The sequence below is a fragment of the Drosophila montana genome, unplaced genomic scaffold (genome assembly GCF_035044405.1).
Source record: "Drosophila montana isolate Dmon_TW-CO22-7 unplaced genomic scaffold, ASM3504440v1 contig_1688_1, whole genome shotgun sequence".
Taxonomy (NCBI): domain Eukaryota; kingdom Metazoa; phylum Arthropoda; class Insecta; order Diptera; family Drosophilidae; genus Drosophila; species Drosophila montana.
The window spans coordinates 584,380-608,452 of NW_026996617.1; the positions used below are offsets into that span (position 1 = coordinate 584,380).

At 36.8% G+C, this 24,073-nt stretch overlaps 1 protein-coding gene across 6 annotated transcripts in view; it reads left to right on the forward strand.

Annotated features, from left to right (window-relative positions):
* The window catches only part of br (broad), a 120,471-nt gene extending 97,861 nt beyond the window's left edge, over positions 1–22,610 (forward strand). The window contains exon 9 of one of the 6 annotated variants that reach the window (XM_064700284.1): positions 21,466–22,610. In XM_064700284.1, the coding sequence (XP_064556354.1) occupies positions 21,466–22,193 (728 nt within the window). In that variant the 3' untranslated portion in view covers positions 22,194–22,610. Of the gene's footprint in view, positions 1–2,631; positions 6,011–7,896; positions 9,447–16,632; positions 16,969–21,465 lie in introns of those variants that run through there. The other 5 variants (XM_064700285.1, XM_064700286.1, XM_064700281.1 and 2 more) reach the window with 5 other exon arrangements.
* The last annotated feature ends 1,463 nt before the right edge of the window (positions 22,611–24,073 follow it).

The window sequence follows — 24,073 nt, forward strand, 5'->3', positions numbered from 1 at the left end:
CAAATACAATTACAAATACAATTACAATTACAATTACAAATACAATTACAATTACAAATACATTTACAAATACAATTACAAAAGAGTTACCATTACAATTACATTAAGTAGTTTAATTACAGTAACAATTATGAATACCTAACTCATGTTAATTGTGCTTTACTCCACGTGCAAACACAGGCAAATATTCAAAGGTCTACACGAATTCAAAACAAATACAAATACATATACAAATGCAAATACATATACATATATACAAACAGTTAACAGTAAAAGGTCGAAAGCTTCACGTATATAATTGATGATAAAACGCTTTAAATTACGCTCCCCAAATATGTATATTTGTTGCTGTTCTACACACACACACACACACATACACACACACACACACACACACATACATACACACATGCGAAATGAAGACACACAGAGAAGAGCTTAGCATTTAGTTGAATTTAGTTGCGAAATTAACTAATTTTAAGTTGAATTAATTGGTGAACAACTTTTAAGCAATACTGTAAATTACTTTTTGTAAGTTAAGTTTTAAGCACACGCACACACACACACACACACACATATTGGCAACTTCGAGTCGAATAATCGCATAATCGATAACTATCGATAACTATAATTGACTATACCCTGTACCCAATGAACAAACAAGTTGCACAGCACTCACATCCAACTTGCACCATTAACTCATTCTTGGACAAATCCAAGGGTTAGTCCCCTTCCTCCCCCCCCCCCCCCCCCCCACACACACACACACACACACACGCCTACACACATGTGTGTATGTGTATGTGTGTGTGTTTGTTTCAATGAAAATTCGATACATTAAATTCACCAATGCAATTGAAATTGAGTTGTGCATCAATTAAGACAAAAAAATTGTACAAATTTTTACTTTGCATTTGTTTAAGTTGGCAAAAAAAATTCAAAATTAAATTTGCTGTGCAATTACGATAAGAGAAACATCCATTTGTTGTACTTTTATTATGACTAAGCATAAATGATTTCGCATAATTTTATATATATTTAATATTATGAAACAAATTCCCAAAATCAAAATCAAAAAAAAGAAAAATCCACACTCCCCATGCCTAAAAATATAAAAAAAAAATCCAAAAAAAAAAACAAAAACATTTCGACATCAATGTAAACAACAACTTTTTATGCACAAAATACTTAAATTAATATACATATAAAAACAAAGTTGCTAATTTGAAATTTGCAATGGCTTCGCCTTCGAAAACTGATAAACATGATGATGAGACGATGATAATGAGATGATGAAAAACGAATTTGGAAATGGTTTATTTTTAGTCCTTTATTTAAGTGACACACACACACAACCACACACAACTACACACACACACAATACATGTAAATATACACAACAAATACAAGAAACTAAACTCAACAACAGCAACAACAACAACAACAACAGCAACAACAAACCGCAGCAAGAACTATTATGGTGATGGTGTTTAACACACACACACACACACACACATACACAGATACAAATACAAAAACACAAAAAAACACGCACACAGACAAACAACAAGAAGAATATGAAAGTCTATCAACACACACACACACACACGTTTGATTTCCTCTACTCCCCCCCCCTCTCTCTCTCTCTCTCTCTCTCTCTCTCTGTATATTGCCACACACTCCGCCACACAACGGTAACGAGTACAACAACAACAACAACAATAACAACAACGAAATTACAAACAATACAATATTAATCCCAACAGTAAAAATACAAAAACAAATCGAAAACAAAACGAAAAAAAAACAAAAAATTAAATTAAAAAAAAACAAAAAGAGTATCAAACAGAGTCCAGGTTCAAATTAAAGAGAAAAGAGAGCACACATCATGTGATTGGCTGTAACTGTAACTGTGACAATGATTGACTGCAGCTCGAAGCTGAAGCAGAAATCTCTACAGTTAGCTTCGATCTGCAGCCAGGCGCAGTTTAGTTTTCGGATCTCTCAGGTCTAGTCAGATATTGAAATGTCGACGAACAATCAGAAAGGAAATTAATTTGTCCACTTGTTAAAGCCGAAATTCTTCTTCTTATTTTGCCACAATATACATATGTATATGCTACTTACATATACATATAACAACACGACTTGACCCCCAAATCTCTCATCTGATGCAAAAACAGTAAATAAATCAAAATCAAAAACAAACCAAAAAAAAGAAAAAGAAAAAGAAATGAAAAATACATTTTTTTTTGTACGTAGGACACTTACTAAATTGTAATTTACCATAAATATCAAATAAATCCAAAGTTAAATTAAAAGTTAAAACAATAGAAAAAACGTTAGAGTATGTGAGCGGCAATCTAGAATTGCAATATGCATATATATTTGAATTAAACGAACACTAAATCAAAAAATATATATTATATTTGATGAAAAAAATGCTTGCGAATTATTAATGATAATTTTTCGATAAAATCCTCAACTAAAAAAGCAAAAATATATCAAAAACTTAATAAAAAAAAAAATACCAACCACCTACAAAATTCGATAAACCAAAAACAAATTCTCAACTCGTTGTCCTTGGGCTAATGCGACGTTTTCTGACTTTCTTCCCTACTTTGTCGTCAGGTCAACTGACGACAAATGCTACAACTTCTACAACAACAAACAACAACAACAACTTCTACTCTGAACAAACAAACAACCATAACTCAACAACAATAAAAACCACAACAACAACAACTCAAACAACAACAACGCCAACGCCAACAACAACAACAACAACAACATCAACAGCCATCACAAACGCCTCTGGCATCTGTGGGCTTAATCTCTCCACATTCGCAGCCAATTGCAACAACAATATCAGCGCAGGCAGCACGGGCAGCGGCAGCGGCAGCAACGGCGGCATACTTACACCCTCGCTGCCTCAGCAACAGCAGCAGCAGCAGCAACAGCAGCAGCAGCAGCAACAACAGCAGCAGCAGCAACAGCAGCAGCAGCAACAACAGCACCAACAACAGCAGCAGCAGCAGCAACAGCACCAACAACAACAGCACCAATTGAGCAATGCAGGCAGCGGCAGTCAGTCAAGCAACGGTATACTCGGCTGCAGTCCGCCCGCTGCGAACACACCAACAACTGCGCAGCAGCAAATGTTCGCCGCGGTGATGGCCAATATGGCGGCAACGGCCAACGCATCGGCCTCGACCAGCGGCAACAGCGCCAACAACTCGCTGAACAACTCACAACTGAACACATCCGGCGGCAGCCTGAATGCCTCCAGCGGCGGCGATGATTTTCGCTGCAATCCGTGCAACAAGAATTTGAGCTCCCTGACCAGGCTCAAGCGGCACATACAGAACGTACACATGCGGCCCACCAAGGAGCCGGTGTGCAACATCTGCAAGCGGGTCTACAGCTCCCTGAACAGTTTGCGCAACCACAAGAGCATATACCATCGCAATCTGAAGCAGCCGAAGCAGGAGCCGACCACCGGTCAACAGGCCGCCAGCACCTATTACCATCAGCAGCTGAACCATCACTCCTCCTCATAGAATTTCATGTACTTTGACTATCATCACCAGGCCAATGTGAACTTTTGAAGCTGCAGCTAAAATGTTGGGTGTTCAACAAACGGCAACCGCAACTGCAACCGAAACTGCAACTGCAACTGCAACTGCAACTGCATTCGCTCCTCTGGCTACGGGCTATATTCGCATAGTAAATACAGATTAGAGGAAACCTTTGTTAAGTTTGTCAATTATATGAAAATGGGCGATACACATTTGCAAATACGAGTAACTGTAATCTTAATCAAATTAAAGCAACATATATACTTGCATAGATACATATGTACAACACACGCACACGCACACGCACACACGATCATACACACACACACACACACATATATACATTTACATTTACATTATACAACACACAAGTATACAAAATGGAGAGAATTACGACAACGGCGCTTCTGTATGTATGTACATATTTGGGATATTTACAGTCGCCTGCAAAGCTATACATAAAGTAGACTTGGCTTGACTCTCCACTCTGCACTCTACTTCTTCCAGAGCCCAACTCTAGACTTGCAATGTTAGTGTTGCTTTAAATGGCGTGGAGTTCAGTTAAGATTTCGGCATTTCGCTGCGAAAAATCAATCCAAAGTCAACTTTATGCAGCTTTGCTGGCAACTCTGAATACCCCAAATACACGGTTATATATGCAGAGCAAAATAATTACATTCTAGGCTAGTAACACTTAGTTGCCTTTTGTAGTTGTAAGCAAATCAATTATAACTTAATCAGAATCAGTAGCAGTAACAGTAACAGTAACAGTAACAGTAACAGAAAGAGATCTAGACATAGAAACACACAATTTGTGCTGGTAAGCGGGAGGTGCTCTAAGCTATGCTCCAGTTATCGTTCTACATAAGTATATGTATGTGCATTTGTCTCTGTTTACACTCACGTACATAAGTATATATACACGCACACGCATATTAGTAGCACGTGGGGGCAATTTTCGCTCTTGAGAAGTGGTATAAAATGTTATTGAAATCTTCTCATTTTCCAATCATTTTTTTTCATATTAATAATCTAAACATAGAGTAGAGTTGAAAAAAAAAGAAGAGAAATGATAAATTACAAAAAGGTGCCGGTAGTGAATTCTTCAAATGGCTTTAATAAAATACAATTTAAATAAAATACAGCTAAGTAAATATATATAGACTTAGAGGTAAGCCTAGGCACAAATCGAATCAGTTGTGCAAATCGTAGCCTTTAAAGCTTTTTATACACAAATTCGTTTTTTTTTTTAATACCACATAAAGAAGAATGAGAATAAGTTGAAAATGAAAGAAAGCGACCGACCGAACGACCGACCAATTGCAAAGTTATGTATTTGGATGAAATGCAAAACATAAATGATAATTTAATTATGTAGGCTTAAGCTAACCAGGAGAAGTGCATACCCTATATACTATATAAACACTCTCTCTCACACACACACACACACACACACACACACATACGCACATATGATATTTTATAGACTTACAGTAAATAAGAAAAAATATACAACATAATAATTACAACTTAAAAGTTTATCATATACATTTGTTAACATCTAGGCTAATCTTGGTTTTTTTTTTTTAAATATATATATAGAGTATATCTTTTTTTTTTGGTATTTTTTAAGAGAGATGATAAAAAACAATTGTAGATATATATAGACATGGAAAATGTTAACCGGATACTTTATGAGTGCACCTGTGTTCGTTAGTTTATAGTTTTAAGCAAGAGCAATGCCTAAAGCAATTAAGTACATTCACACATCCACATTAATCACACATATATGGTATATATCTATATATCTATATATCTATTCGATATATGTATGAATGTAAGAAAGCAATTGCAGTATGGGAGTTCTTTGATTATAACACTGTAATAATAAAAACCTACACATAAAACGCATATATTTCATTTAACCAGCTCGATGCCAATAAGAATCGAGTATGCGCTATATACATATATAGTATTTGTATATTTGTATATTTGATCAGTTCAAAATGTCAGGTAGCCGGTCAATGAAGCATTCAATCAATCAATCAGTCAATCAATTAATCTATCCAAGAATCCATCACTATGCCATTAAATGGCAATCAATCAGCATCAATCATTACATACACTCACACACTCACACACTCACACACCCACCACACACACACACGCACACACATTGTATCTCTCTCTCTCTCTCTCTCTCTCTCATTATCTATGTATATCTCTAACATGCCGGACAATATATAAAAATTTATTTTAGAGCGAAAGCCTGTCGATTCTAATTGTGTTAGTTTTGTCACACAGAAAATAGATTTGTGTGGCAAAATGAAAGTTTGTGTGTTCAGATTGGGTCGAAGAAGCTGCGATAATAAAACACATTCACCTACTTACTTGAAAATATAACATAACATAAACATTGTGAAAGCAAGCGCACATTAGAGATGTGAAGAGAGTCATTTGTTTTACTTAACATAAGTATGCCCCCCCCCCCCCCCCCACTCCCCCTGTTTCGACCAACAATTACTAATACGTATAATACCACAAAAAAAGAAAAAAACCAACCGAAGAACGCAACTCCTAATCACACATCCATTGCTCCAAGTCCCCGCATCTAGTATCCAATAACTGGTAACCAGCTAACCTAAGGTGTGTTCCTGTGCCCCCGATCCTGTCACCACCACAACCGAACAGCTGTTACCTGCCAAATGTTAAGTATCAATCCAAATGTCTTTCACATGCACACACACACACACACACACACACTCACACACACCTGCACACCTGCACAAACCTTTTTATTAAGTCCAACCCGGTCCAACCGATATATACAACATATATATTTGTCTAATGTTTACCTACTATAAAAAGCCCAACCTGACCTCCCCCTACCATAACCGCCCCCAACCCCCCCGCAAAGAGCACATTTGAAAAATCGGTATATTTGGTTGATTTTGAACCAAAACCAAATTGAACCAACCGCATCACAAAGGCAAAGGTGCTGCGTTTGAGTTTGAAAAAAAAGAGACACTAGTGACAACAGAAAATAGTCGAGATAATCACAAAAATAACAATCACAAAAAAATTATAATAAAAAAATATAACAAAAAAAAAAAAACGAAAATATTACTAAAAAAACATTTTATATACTACAAATCAATCAGGCCAAACATGTTTCAAAATTTTGCTAAAACAAAACGATAAATTGGTTTTAAAACTATACAAGAAATTTCCAAAAAAAAAACAAAATATATTTCACAAAAAAAAAATAAAAAAACAGACACAGCCATTGGTACAGATATTCAAGATTTGCCGAGGAACGAAGCGAAGATACAAAATATCTTTTGTACGAATTTTTTTGGTGAGTTCTGATTAACTCACCTGGTTGCAGCCTTGTGGCATGCCACAACTGCGAAAGAAAATGGTAAAAATCAAAAAAAAAAAATTCCAAAAAAAAAAAGATGAAGCAAAAATAACAACATTTCGCATCGCAACCAAAATTTTACTTAAAACTGCACAAAATTTGTCCAAATTTTGGACAAAACTTGTGCAGCTTCCACGAGAGCCGCAAATACAAATTTCAACTTAACATGCAACAAAAAAAAAATAAAAAAAAAAAAAAAACCGAAACAGAACAGTTTTTATTAATATTTTATTTACATACATGTTTTTGCGAAAGGCGACACTGAGAAAAAAAAAATTCGAAAAATTTGTTTGCAAAATTTGCCAAAATAATGAAATTTTAACCACATTGATGATGATGATGATTTTTATTAAATTAAATTCAAATGAAACAGAGACAGAAGCGAAATTCAAAATGAAACATATATAATCACATATATATATTCCAAATATTAGCAAAAATCAGCAAAATTACAATTGTTTTGAGCCTGGATTTGTTAGTGTAATATTATGTAAAGTAAATAATACAAAAAATACGAATACGAAAACGAATACCAAAAACACATCACAAAAACAGAACACACTGACCACCACTAAAAAAAGTTAACAGAACAACAACAGAACACAAGACAACAAACGCACACAGACATCGAAACACACACACACACACACACACACACACACCTGACGTGCTGCGTGCATGCATGCATGCATGTGTGTGCGTGTGCGTGTGTGCGTGTGTGTGTGCGAACCACGAACTAACAGACAAGCAAGATATACAGATGCAAACATACAAATCAAACAACAGCAACAACAACAGCAACAACAACAGCAACAGCAACAACAACAGAAACCAAGTCAAATATACAGAAAAGTCACTATTGTCTCTTTTTTTCTTCTCTTCCTATATGACGTATAGGTGGCAGCACCAGCCTACTCGGCGGCGTCATAGTGCCCGGTGGTAGTGACAACCCTAGTAATAGTAGTAGCAACAGCCAACAACAACAACAACAACAAGTAGAACAACAGCCAACATCACAACACCAACTCCAACTCCAACTCCAACATCATTCCACACAACATAACCCACAACAACAACAACAACAACAACAACAACAACTGCAACTGCACCAAGAACGAGAACGCGAACGTGAACGTGAACGAGAACGTGAGAGAGAAAGAGAAAGAGAGAGAGAGCGAGAACGTGGCAACAGCGAGCGCAGCAGCCTGTCCCGCTCCTCGCAGTGCGCCGCCGGCGTCGACGCGACGCCGTCGCCGTCGCCGACAGCAAACGCGAGCGCCGCTTACCACAAGCGCGAAAGGGAGAGGGAGAGAGAGAGGGAGCGGGAGAGGGAACGGGAGCGTGAGCGTGAGCTGGAAGGAGCACAGATAACGCCGGGGACAACACCACCGCCGCCGCATCATAATCTATCGGCGCCGTCGCCGCATTTTGGCCAGCATCCGCTGTCGATGCTCTCGAGCCACCATCATCAGCAGCTGCATTCGCATCACGATCTGTCGCCGGGGGCTGCGGCACACGCGGCGGTTGCCGCTGCCCATCATGCGCATGCGATGGCGGCACGTGCCGGCTCGCCGCTGGAGCGCCACCATTTGCTGCATCAGCATCATAGACGCGCCTCCCTTTCGCCCTCCGCCGCGGTTAGCAGCGGCGCCGGCAATCCGCTGAACTCGGCCAGGGCCAATGATGTTGCCCAGGCGGCGAATCGTCTGCTGTTGCCCCTACCCCTAAATGCGTGCCATCGTTGCGATGTGTGCGGCAAGCTGCTCAGCACAAAGCTGACGCTGAAGCGGCACAAGGAGCAACAGCATCTGCAGCCGCTCAACAATGCCGTCTGCAATCTGTGCCACAAGGTCTTTCGCACTCTGAACTCTTTAAATAATCACAAGAGCATCTATCATCGCCGGCAAAAGAATCATCATTCGTATTTCCATCATGGCGCCGGAGTGGGACAGGCTGGCGGCAGCCCGGGCAGCCGGCTGCATCAGTCGCTTAGCTCGGGGGGAGGCGGGGCGGGGGGTAATGCTGTGGCCGCAGCAGCAGCTGCCGCTGCGGCCGCTGCTGAGCTGCTACTGTCGCCCATTGTTGGCGCCGCAGCCGTCGCCGGCGGCACGGCCAGCTCTACGCTGCAGCTGGCAGCGGCGCATCAGCAGCAGCAGCAGCAGCATCACCAGCACCAGCAGCAGCACCAGCAGCAGCAGCAGCAGCAGTCGTCGTCGCCGAACATGGTCAAGCCGTGCATTGACTTCTTATAAGATCAGCATCAACTCTTGCAGCAGCTGTTCCATGTTGCGCTCAACAACTCAGCAGCAGCAGCAGCAGCGGCAGCGGCGGCGGCGGCGGCGTCGTCACCTTCAGGTGGCCCCAACAACAACGACTACGGTGGGCAGGTGGGCGGCGGGGCCACGCCAACATCGATCGATCTCACGCAAATTGATCAGGGCAGCGGCGGCGGCGGCAGCGGCAGCGGCGGCGGCGGCGTCTATGCGGCGGCAGCGGCAGCGGCGGGAGCACTTCATCTACATCAGCAGCAGCAGCATCACGGCGGGCATCTGTCGCATTTAACGGCGCATGCCCATGGACATGCACATCCACACCCGCACACCCACCCCCACCCCCACCCACACAGCCACGCCCACCCGCACAGCCACGCCCATCATCATCGCTATGAACGAATGAATTTATTAGACCAATAAGCGGATCGCTGAAATGTATGCTCCGACCAGTGTTGCCAAATGCCACTTTAAAAACAAAGAGTAGCTAAATCCCATATTTTAAATAGCTAAAAATAACCATTGAGATGCGAACAAAATAGCTAAATCAGTTGAATATAGCTAGACATAGCTAGATGAATTGGCAACACTGAGACAGACACACGCACACGCACACACACGCACACACACACACCCACACAGGAAGCTATGCAGCGATCGAACCGAACCGAACCGAATCGAACACACACACACACACTCACACACGCAACGGAGGAATGATCAGCAGAGCGGAGGAGGATTAACTGTGCGCAGCGAGCGGGCTAAGCTATAACTAAATACATATATATTATATATAAATACACACACATACATGCACACTTGTATGCACTTTGGATCTCAACCTGGCGAAAACTGAAATGGACTGTTTTTGGCACACAACTGAACACACACAAAAAGTTGACTAAAATGAAGATACATATAACATGTTTAGGCAAATGAATGGAAAAACTGTGATTTTTTACAACAAACAACAAACAAAAAATGAAAAATGAAAAATGAAAAACGAAAAAAAACAACAAATTTTATCGAATTGCAAACCTTTAACGCGCATATATTTGAGCAGGTGTTTTTTTTTTGTTTTTTTTTTCTAACGAAATGCAATAGAGTTTATGGGACACTGCAACAAGGAAAGGCCCGTATAAAATTTTGACCCAACCGAGCGAAGCAACGTAAAGCAAAGCATAAAAGACTGTCACACACACACACGCACGCACACACACATACTACACTCATCTATAACAATAATATATACCTCTTGAGTATTACCCATTGTAAGCCGACAAACAGACAGACAGACAGACAAACAGACAGGCAAATCGGAGTTCGAAGGAGTTCTTAATGCAAGGCATCTATTTTGACCTTTTTTTTACTGAATTAACCGATTACCCATTGATCGACCACACATAAACCCAATCATCTATATAGCATCGAGACATCGACAGCACGGAATCATCTGGATATATTAACTGATTTAACTGGAGTAGAGAATAGTGTGCCATATACGATGCAGTCCTTGTATTCCTAGCTAGCACATAAATGTAACTACTCATCGTACATACACAAAACACTTTACAACACTCTACTTACTTTAACACTTTCCGTTTGACAATACTGCTAGTTGGCCGGCCGGCAAGCGCAACTCATGCAACATGCAACTCATGCAACATGCAACTCATGCAACTCATGCAACATGCAACATAACCTAACATTCAATGTACAACTACCCATGCGTATGCTCGTGTTTTTTTTTTTTTTTACTCTGATAACTACGCATATGTACATGTATGTAGTCAGTAAGTATTCATTTAATGAGTATGTAAAATACCACTGTTAGCAGTGTAAAATCTAATCATAAGTAAATATATGTATATGTGTGAGTGTTCTTTTTTTTGATAGTTGTAAACACAAGGTACAGTTTATGTATATGTACAATAAAAGTAATGCTAAGTCAGAGCTATACGCATATGTATACAATACATACGGAAATACATATGGATATATGTATATAACTATGACTTAATAATCAATTTAAAAAATAATAATAATAATTATAAACAATTGAATTTATTATCAACCTGTACCCATAAATATATACACACATATATATATATATGTATATGTATAAGTGCACATAAATCTGTATCTGAATTAAGAAGTCAAAGAGAAAACAAACAAAAAACAATTGTAAAATTCTGTACATTCGTATTTGTACATTCGTAAAAGTCGACTTCCAAAAAAATCCCTATTTGCAATTGATGAGTCAAAATTTCGTTATCTTCCAGTTTTATTGATTATCCTACACATTAATGAATAACTTTTACAAAATTCGGTAGAAAAATACCAAAATGCGCATTAGCTACAGTTATTTGAAAAGTTTTACAATATTGTATGGGGTTAGTTTAGCCTAGGTTCCGATTAGCCTAACTTTTTAGGTTAATCTGGCCTAAACGTGTAGTAGGAATTATGTTGAAATCGGAAAGGAGAAGGACTGATAGTTTTTAGGCCCAAGAAATTGCTAATTTTGCAAATTATCTGTCTGTCGAGCGATACGTTGTTTTTTTTTTTTTTTTTTTGTTTTGGTTTTCGTGACAATTAGTACTTGAAAGGCAATTAAATTGTTTGTCCCGGACTGATTAGTCAATCATTATACTTATATATATATTTTTAGCAATTGGCATGCATTTTGTGAGATGAGAAAAATTCGAACCTGTAACGTATAATCAAAATTTGGATTAAGCGCAGTATTTAAGATTTTCATTTGCATTACATTGATTTTCAAGACTGAACTTTTGAAGTATCCTTAAAGAAGAAGAAAAGTAAAACATCAACAAAATGGCAATTGAACCGCATATTAATGATAAGCGTGCAATTTCGAAATAGTTGACGACCAGCGCGAATAGTTAGGGAGCGAAGCGCGAATACTTACATAATTTAAATAAAAGCTAAGTACACACATACAAGCGCAACTATGTATGTGTATGTGTATGGATGTGCTGTGTATGTATTACTCACTTACATCAGACTCAGCTCAGCTCCATACCTACATACATGTATGTGCATCAATGTTGCTGTGAGTACTTGTCATTTAGATGCCAAATCAAGCGAATCAAGCCTCTAAAAAGAGTTAAATTTTAGCTAGAAAATAGCTAAACGGCAGCACTGATTCATATACACGTATGCATACATATTGACAAGCGTGTAGTGAAATTTTATTTTTTATCCATTTTTACATTTCTTACATACATACATACATACGTACATCCATAGATGTATGCGAATGTTAAGCTACTCGCTAAGAAAATGAAAGGAAGTGTTTTTTTTTTGGCACAACGAAAAGTCTGAAAATCTTTTTTATTTATACATACATATATACCCATCTGATGTTTACACTATTATATTATATTACTATTATAATTCATTTTTTTTTTGTATACCAAATTTGATTAAAGTGTGTCTTTAGACTTTATAAACTAAGAAATGCGATCTGAGCATATGCAATATTCGCAAAAAACAAAAAAAAACAAAAAAGCAGAAAAAAAAACACCCATATGCATTACTTGATGTTTAAGAATTCGAATTCGATTGCGCAGCAATTTGAACCTAGATTGTTGACTGATGGCTCAACACCATTATAGCCTTATCGAAAGATACTACTGATCTGATTATTCTGAAAATGTCAATGGATTATGATTATTGTGTCATACCATAAGGATTCAAAGATTTAAATTGAATTTTTTCTTAGCAAATGCGATACGCACACACACCCCAAATATAGACAGCCACAACTAAATAAAAATATTAAAAAAAATAAAAATATAATTGTAAATACCTAAAATAGTTAAACAAATAACCCAAAACTAAATATGGAAGCAATGTTTATACTACTAAATAAAACAAAGCGCAAAAAACTAGAGGTTTTATTTAAAAAAAAAAATGAAAAGAAAACGAAAAAAAACTACAACAATATTTAAGGAAATGTCATACCGAAGTTGTAAACAGCTTACATCAAGTACATACATAGTAATTATGTACATACATATAATTATATTTGTGCACAATGCTCTCCACTTTAAATGTTGTTTATATTATTAAAACTTAATAATACCGCATACTAAACCAAGCATAGGAGAAGTAGACCAGATAAATTTTGAAATATTTGTATTCTTTTTGATTATCATTCAGTGCAGCAACCAGATTTACCAGCTTACTCCTTCTATAAAATATATTCACACAGTATTGAATTTGAGCTAAAATCCAAGCATAGCCAAAACCATAGCGCACCAAAATCCATTAAGCATAGTATCATATCGATTACTTGTCAAATCGATGGCAACAGTAACTCACTAACATTAACAGTAATAGTAACAGTAACAGTAACAGTGACAGTAACAGTAACAGTACGGTAACACTAACGGTAACATTTATAGTATGAGCAACAAACAATAGTGTGATGTTCTCTCTGTTTTAAAATCAATATGGGGTATTTATGTTTCTGACCTAAATACTTACTAATAATGAAAACCGCTTTCCAAAGTCCTATTTAAATGAAAAAACAACAATATAAGTACATACATATATTATTCAATGAAACATTAGCTCCAAGCCGCACTTCTACCATATTGCTTACAATATTCTAATTACAATATGAAACAAACACACACACACAACTACAGTAATAGTAACAGTAACTAACTAAACCGACAAGAAAAATTAATAATATCATAATATCTGAGTATAAACATAATACACAACTTACATAAAAATAGTAAAATGTAAGATTCCCAACCAAAATGGCATCGAGTGAGAAGCAATAACAAAAATTTAATAACAATATTCTGTTCAGTTCCGAACATAGTCGTATACTTGATATACTCATAAAATGAAATGTTACAAGATTTTAGGATAATGTTTTTCCAAGCTAACAAAAAAAAAAAAAGAAAAATGTTTTTAGGAAAAACATTTTGAGTATATCAAGTATACGGGCAGAAAAAGATGGAATTTGTTGAAATTCAGATTAATAATTTGTTAGTTTCATAAACTATGATTTAGGTACGTTCGATCCACAGTACACATTCACATTTCGATAGAAAAATCTCACTTCGATTGCCAATTCAAAGAGCATTGCTACAATATGCTTACATACTTATGTATCCACATAGTTGTATTTATAAATAAAGTAAACAATATCAATAATAACTAACAAGTTTCTTTACGGACACTTGAATCGATGATAATTTTTTTGAATAATGTTCACATTCGACTACATAAAACTGACATCAACTGAAGAACTCTTAAGTTACATATTTAATGAGAAAACTTAATAGGTTTTGTTTTTAGTTTTCTCTTTCATTTTTTTTCTCTCCAACTTCTACGTGTATATAAAATGGGGTTAACATGTTTAATCAAGTCGAAATCAATATTATCAATATTGATTTCGAATATGGAATAATGCATAATGCATTTTATGTAAATGTCAAATAGACAAACTTAAGCAAAACTAAAAACTAAAACCAAAATGAAAATGAAAATGCAAATGAAAATGAAAATCCTTTCAATTCATCAAATCGTAAATCGAGCATAAAGTTTATAATAGTGAGGAAAATACACGAATCGAACACATGCATTCATATATAATAATACAAATAGAAAATGAAATATTTTCATAAATAAAACAACAACAAACGATGTGTTATTATTTAAATAAAACTAAACTGTATATAAATGAAGATGCGATGCGTGCTTAGAATTGCTTTTAATTACATTTACATTTCCCGCTGCTCAGAGATCAGCTCACCTCTGCTGCTTTTTTGGAAAACGGGCTCAAAAAGGAGGATCTCTTAAGACTCAACTTATCAACTCTCAGCTGTTTTGGATATGTATGCAACTTGTCGAGTACTCGCACACATACCAACATAGTCGAGAGGATCAAACTCGGATACTTAATCGATTTGTATTATTGTAATAAGTATTGTTTGACAAACGGAGCTCGACCTGTTCGAAGCATTCGATCAGTGTTTGTGTTGCGATAATCGAACTTGATTTGGGATTGCCAAATCGAGTGCATCTTTTACCCGGCTCTAGTTCTTACCTACGTTTTTTCTCTCCCGACAAAGTTCTGCGTCTATCCCCCTATCCAAGCTGTTCCATTGTGTGTGTGTGTGTGTGTGTGTGTGTTTAAAGTGAGTTAATCTGGAGACGGATTAGGAAGTGCGTATGTATGTGCGTGCTTACATACATGGACATACGTAGAATGTTCGTCATTTATACATTTATGTTATGTATCGCATACTTTTACAGCATTAGGGTCATGCACTCAGAAAAAACAGCTCAAAATCGCCATAAAAGAAAAACAAACCAAAATGTCCAGAACAAAAAGAATGTCTGAAATTAAGAAACATTTTCGATTTATAGCGATTTGCCAAGTTTTATTTGGAGTGTATATCAAATCGTAGGAGTATATATGTATATCTATATATATATCTATATATCTTAAATGCACTAACACCCGTCGCCCATTCGCTATCTATGTATGTATCTGTTCTCTGTCTGTGTGTCTTCCTGCCATCTATGTTTGTGTCAACAGAGTTGTCTTGGTGGAATGGGAATGGTGTGCAGAGCCTAACCTAATCCATGCACTAAAAACAAATATAAAAATTAGATGGTCTGAAGCGCGTCCCTTTGGCTCAATTTATCTTATTCTATTTCGAAACTTCATTCATTTTTACCACATATACTACATACATATACATACATATACATATATACGCACCAATACGCCCATTATGACATAATGCCACGCCCACACAGAGCGCGCCTAAATGTTCACATCGTGCTAAAATGAATTTGACGCCCTAATCATCTTTGAGGTACACTGACAATTTTTGTTAAACTTATTATTTAAATTTGTTATCTGTGTTATCTGTTATCCATTTGTTGCAACTTATTTATATATAACATAATATTTGAAGCTATAATTTTAAACTAAATTCAAATATGTTTTGTGCAATTCAAGCCATTCAAAGGAAAATTATTATTATTATTATAAAAAAAATTAAATATACATATATAGCTATGCACATGCAGTTCAAAGTGTATGTGTGTGTGTGTGTGTAGCTATATCATTCACAATCATATACACTCTCACACACACATGAGCCTACTACAACTATATCTTAATCGTTAATAAGTTTAAGCCAATCCAAAATCGTACTAGTATACTATAAACGAAAAGAAAACTAAATGAAACGCAAATACCTAATGAATGAAATATCAAGCAAATACCAATATACTATCAATATATCAATATCAATATCAATATCAATATCAATATCAACCATCAAACTCCAATCAAACCAATTTACAGGAAATTCACCCAAGAAACTGTTCTCATGCCAACTGTGCGGCAAGCTTCTCTGCTCGAAAGCCTCGCTTAAGCGACACATTGCCGATAAACATGCCGTACGCCAAGAGGAATACCGTTGTGCCATCTGCGAGCGGGTATATTGTTCGCGCAATTCGCTAATGACGCACATTTATACCTATCACAAGTCGCGGCCCGGCGAAATGGAGATGAAAGATATCAAGCTATATAATCAATTTAATTCGTCAATCTGAGACTTAACGCCCGTCTTGTCTGGGTTGACGGTCGTTCAGACAAAGAATCAAATCAAATCTCAACAGTATAAAACAACAAATGCGAATAAGTTCAATAACAACAATTACAATTACAATTATAATTACAATTACAATCACAAAATTGATGAGCTAGAGTTAGATTACTTGCCACACACTCATTTAACGTCGACCGACAACACTCAGCATTATAAGCGACCGGCAACGCCAGTGTTGCATAACGAACAATATCCTCCACTTTTCATACAAGAAAGACAAATCATGACATTATATGATTACTATTTACATCAGCGTAAGACTACGACTAACTACGACTAACAACATATAGAACAAGCAAACTAGACAACTAACAACAATTTTACGACTTTACGAAACTTAAACTTAAACTTAAAGCAATGCCATTCTGTAGTGATACAAAACTTTACAAAAAAATCGAAAAAACCATTATGATTTACATACATTTACATAGTACATATTTAACTATGCGTACATAGCATACAATATATATACAAACAAATATTATGAGACAAGAAAACAAAAAGACATTAGGCTCTAAGTTAAAAATAGTGACACTTTAGAATTCCTTATACTTAGTAGAGATACACATAGTAAGAGTAGTTACTATGGATTTACATGAAAGTTGACCCAACTGAGCTAACTGAGCTAACTGAGCTGACATCTAACGAACATCTAACGATCTAATGCCTATGGACCATTTACACACATACTTATACATAAGTACATATACAATACATTATTTACTGTATGTATATGCAACTGTTTATACTCTGTGGCCTTCTTTATACCTCATACAACGTACTTGTAGTCAATTTTAAAAGTTAACCTTTTTTGTTAATGTGTATATATATATATAGTATATATGTATACATAGAATTTTTTGTACTTTTCTTTAATACACAAGTTGCCTTTCTCAAAGCTTACTCGTAATCTTCTCTAATTGACTTATTGACTATACGCAACATACATTCACTCAAATTTTAGATATACAAAACAATACAAATATAAATTAAATAAAATATAAAAATACAAATAAATTGCCATTCGCCGGCCAACTTGTGCTTAGTGTTATAAATGCTGCCGCCGAAACGACTAACAACAGCAACAAGCAGCACATAATATACACAGGCAACATACACGCCCCCAAAAATTTACCCAAAATGGAGAGATCTGAGCTGAGCTGAGTTCACTTGACTTCAAAGCGACATCCAAAACACGTCACAGCTACAACTATAACTCGGTACTCCTCAGTATCCCGCTACCGGGTACCCAAACGGTATATACCCGGTACTACCCGTTAGTCAGTCAAAGTACAAGTTCACGCGCTTGCTAAAGGTTAGCCCAACATCTTAAACTACATTGGTAGCAAAAAAAAAAACGAATATATTTAAAAAAAAGAGAAGATACGTAGTTAGTACATATACAACATGCTATGTCTGTCATGAGCTCGCCTCTATGCAAAACCGTTTCTCTATCTCTCCATACCCCGCTCTAACATACACACACTCGCTCTCTCTCTCTCTCTCTCCCTCTCTCTTAAACTTTAACTATACCTTCACAGTCTCACAGTCTCCACAGTCTGTAAAAAGTCTCCCTCTCTCTCTCTTTAACCTCACTCTCACTCTACACACAACATTTACCATAATATCTCTCTCTCTCTCTCTCTCTGTCAGTTGAAATAGTCCAAACTCTTAAAAATGCATATGTAGAGAACATGCATCGAACTATTTAAGTTCGACATGGCTATGCTACCGGTACTGTAAAAAGTATTCGTACACTTAGTTTAAAGCAAAACGCCTCAATATATGCAGCTTGTTGGCAAACACTTTGATACTACATTCTACATCTAGCTCTGACTCTCTATATACATATCTCTCTCTATCTTTCTCCCTCTCTATCTCTCTCCCTCTCTCTCTCTCTCTCTCTCTCTCTCTCTGTCTCTCTCTCTCTCTCTTACTCTCACGCGCTACACGTGCCGTTTCTGCTCCTGCTGTAGCAATACATAGATATAATTCATGTATAAAGAACACATATTGGCCCTGTAAAGTATATCACACACACAGATTTAAACACCATCTAGGAGGTATTTCTATACTACTCACGCACTATCTAAATAGAACTACACTTCCTTCACATCTGTATTGCCTAACTGATCGATATTCAGATCTTTCGCGTATATACAGACAGACATATGTATGCGCTTGTTTCTGGTGGCGTCTCGTCTATCTGTTCAGTCTCTCTCTCTCTCTCTCTCTATCTATCTCTCTCGCTCTCTCTCTCTCTATATATATATATAGCCTTTATGCTTATATATTATAAACAATAACAATAGCTTATGTAAAAAAAACACAAAAGTAGTTTTTTCTAATACTTACGTAGCGAGCACAAATAACGAGTCTTCTTCAAAGAGATTCTCTCAGATACTTTCCGCTGAACTCGTTTATGAGTTTGTATATACATATGTACATTTAATTCATTGACACTAACATTTGTAAAGCTTAAATACCATCTGCATCGTTTTAATGCAACTACTAAATAATTGGCTAGGCGACAAATACAAAAACATTCATTTCTAGCTTATACTGAATCTTACAGCAGTCGCTCGAGCCTGAGCTTAGCTCGAGAATGCCTCTCAATTAATTATCACATCTCTCCCCTCTATACTCTCCAATACTGCTTACTGCTGTGTGTAAGTACCCGTTATTCGGTCACCCCCCCCCCCCCCCCTTCTCTCTCTCTCTCTTCACTCTTTCGCAAGTATGTTTCCACTTTAGTTTCCTCTCCGCGTTGTTAACTCCGTGTCGTAGGTGTCCTGCGTTCTCTCTTGACAGTTCTCTCTCAACGTTGATCTTTCCACTGCGTTTTAGTTCTAGTATTGTTGTATCTTCTTCTCTCTCTCTCTCTCTCTCTCTCTCTCTCTGTCTCTCTCCCCTCTCCCCCTCTTTCTCTCTTTGTCTGTCTGTATCTCTCTGTGCTCTCATCGCCTCCAGCTTTGAGTCAACTGTACCATATGATAATCAAAATAAATAAACATAACAGTATATAAAAAAAAAAATGGCGAAAGCATAAAGAGTTATATAACCCATTACTTAAGTGCTTGTATACTTCATTTTTCTTTTTGGTAAGTTTGCGTCATTAAACTAAGAGAACTACTGATAAATACTCATATCAAATCTTGTGCTTATAAATACTACAACAACATCAATATTGAAACTAGTTTCTGGTTGATTCAATCAGGCCATGCTGCTTAGCTTAGCTAGCAGTTTCTACAAAATTCTTCCTCAGTCCTTTTATTTATCACTAATTTTATTATACTACATAAGTATGAATCGAGCAGCTGACTTTTCAGTTCTTAGTTCATTACTTTAAAATTACACACATTATTTCCGCTTTAATTTCGTTTCCGAACTCGCAACGACACATTTAAAATAAACATTTAAAGTTACGTTCCATTGCTTTCCTTTGAGATTCTTGATAACTTGCTTTTTGCTTTTGCTTAAGGACCACTTTGCTACCTACCTAATTATTAACATTAGACAACATTAGAGTGTCAACCTATCGATTCAAATGCATTCACATCGATACTTTCGATACTTTAATCGATATTTTGTCATCTCTAATGTGCATAGTCTTTCATTCGCATGATGTAACCTGTACATACATGTTTGTGCATATGCTTTTGTAGAGTATCTGTTGTCGGCTTAATTATAGTTTTTTGTTTGCATGTTTGTAAATACCGTAAATAGCTATGTACATATACATACATATATCATTTGTAACTAGCCTTATTCATCATTAGTCACATACTATGTACAGTTTCGTATTAGCGAATATTGAAGAACAATTGGAAAATATATATTTTGAAATGCTGTTAGACCAGGCCAGTGTCGCAATTGCATGCATGCATTCTAATACTCTGTAAATTCTAACAGCTTTCTACATATTTTGACACTGGCCCAGCCTAGCAATGTGTTCTCATTAATGTTATGTATGTAAATTTAGAAACAATCCGTTTTTAGAAAAAAAGCCATGCTAGGAAAAACTTACTAACTGTTAAATGCAAGTTCTATCGAACAATTGAAAAATTCAGTTTTTCCTATGCATATTTTCTCAAAAAAAAAAGAAAAAAAAAACACAACTCGTTTTTCGGTTTTTGAGTATGTAAAAAACATGCTGATTATACGCATTTTATTTCTATATAAATAGCAACCTATATAACGCTTTCCCCTACCTCCTGCTAGCAACAAAAAAAAAAAAAACAATTCAATTTAGGAAATATACATATTTAAAAAAATGAAGAAAATTTAAAGAAAACACACACAATTATATTTTGAACATTTCCTATCCCTATGTAAAAACATATATATTTTAAAAATCAAACTCGAACTTTCACCTTTTAACTTTGCACTTTTAGTTTCATTTTCTCAACAACAAACAAAAAATAAGCTATGTATTTCGCAAAAAATAATAATATTCATAAATTAATTATTTACCTGAGAAACGCCTCGACTAATATATATATATTTCTCCCCCCCCTTCTATGAAGGACCGCTCAATATAAAACGCTCCGCAGCTACCTCGCCAACCAGTTCTACCTCATCGCCGCCGTCACCGCCCACCGCGATGACATCGCCGACCTACTCGCTGAATGGCAGCTTGGCCGCCGCCGTCGTCTACCACCTGCAGAACTCGCCGCCACGCCCAGGCAGCGTTGCCAGCAGCAGCAGCAGCAGCAATGCGCCATCTGGCGGCAATGGGGGCAGCAATGGGATCGGCCCGGCAGCCAACCAATCGCAGGCCACATCTCCGCAGTCTGGGAACGGAAATGGGAATGGGAATGGGAACGGTAACGGGAATGTCGGTGTTGTGGCTGTGCCAGCGTTGCCGCTGCGCATGCCGCCTCCGACCAGCGGCGGCATCAACGAGCCGCAGGAGTGCCCCTATTGCCGGCGCACATTCTCCTGCTACTATTCGCTGAAGCGACACTTTCAGGACAAGCACGAGCAGTCCGACACGCTATATGTGTGCGAATTCTGCCACAGAAGATACCGGACCAAGAACTCGCTGACAACGCACAAGAGTCTGCAGCATCGCGGCTCGAGCGGCATGCTCAAACGGCTGCTGAAGACGTCGGCCATTAAGCACGGCCTGGTCGGGCATCATGCGCATCCGCATCCGCATTCGCATCCGCATCACCATCAGCTGTCGCATTCGCGCTCGAGCCTATTTGACTTCAAAAGTGAGCTGGGCCAGCCACCACCAGGCATACAATAGGATTTACATTGGAATGCTATTTTTTAGAGAATTTCTGTCGTCAGAGAGACCAGCTACAAATACTTTGCCCATAATTAATTTTTACTCTCTTTGTGACGACGACTAGCCATAGGCTCTTCATTTAGACCTATTCCAGTCTCACAGTGCTCACAATTAGTTATTAGGTTTTCTTCTTTTTTTTTTTCTTAATTTAATTTTGTTTGGGTTATTGTATCTTAAAATTAATTGTGTGCTGCTCTCCAACTACTACAAGTAGTTGAAGCATCGATGACATCGTTGCTTCATGTGCAATACCTCACCTAACCTCACCTCACCTCACCTTAACAAACAAACAAACAAATATTGTGTAAATAAGCTGTACGCATGAAAATGATAAGCGGTCTGTAGTTTTAAATATCAACTTATATAATCATTTGAGACCACAATTTTTTTTTAGAATTTACAACATTAAGTTACGTTTTCACAACAACAACAACAACAAAAAAGGGAAAGAGAGTGAAGGACTAAAACCAAGCTGAGGGCCAGGCAAGCTATCGGGCGGGGCGGGGCGCGGGGGGGAGGGGGAGGGGGGACAGCAGCATTTGGGAGCGTGAGCGAACAGATTTACTTGGCACATATCAGGGCGTATACGCAACATTCTGCCAAAGCAGGAATGTTGAAATTAAAGCCACTTTTTCCAAAAATGTTCAAATTGCGCTCAAGCCACGCCCCCTTTTACTGTTCTCCTTTAAATGCCCAGCCTGCCTGTCATTGCATTGGAAATTTTCTTGTTGTTTTTTTTTTTTTTTTTTTTTGTAGCTTTAATTTAGTTGTATATCTATAGTTTCTCAAAAATTCTCTAAAAAGTCATATTCCAAAAACAAAACAAAAAAAAAAACCAAGAACAACCATATGGCGTCAAGCTGCAAATACATGCATTTTTTTTTTATATACATCTATATACATCTATATATATATAAAGTTATTTCAACCGAGTTTTAAGAACAAAAAAATATAAACGTATTAAAACTAAATTAATATAACTAACACAGGAAATGTTATAAGAAGTATGCTAAACATAAAAGTAGAGAGAAAAATGATGTAACAAAACACACAAAAAGTAAAACGTTATCAGGGATAAAATATCAAGTATCTAGTCGTAAGTCTTTTTTTTTTTACATATACCATATAAGACGAATAAAAGATCAGAATTGGAAAAGCAAACAATTTTCAAACACGATATGTGCATATTTATATACATGCAAAGAAAACAAAAGAACAGATTTCCAACATACTTCTGTATATTTATGCGAGCCGCAGACATTTTTGCAAAACATAAAACAACAACAACACAAAAACCGCAAAGTAACTCAGTGATTTTCTACCAGTGAAGTACAAATATTCAGAAACTAAAATAAACAACAAAAACAATTTAATAATAACAATGACAAACAACAACAACAACAACAACAACAAAATAGTTTGTTGAAAAATAAAGAACAGACAGAAGGAAGTTCTTTTGTTTGGTCGGAAAAAAGTAACTTTTGTTGAAAGAGAACAAACAAAGAATTTAACTCACACTTGTACTTTGGCGGCATCATATATTGTATGTTTATAGTATATACATATATATATATATATATATATATATATATATCAACATTTTACATTTTACAACATATAACTATGAAAACATATTTTCGAAACGGACACGAACACAAAAATTGCGGAACGCTTAGTTAAAGGCGCAGCAAAAAAAAGCACAAAAATGTATAAGAACTGCCCAAATACAAATACAAAATGAAAAACTGTACAAAATTGAAATTGTCCAACTGTTATTTGCACACATATCCGTAAACTGTCTCAGGAAATTCTTACATGAATAAAATTTTAAGCTCAAA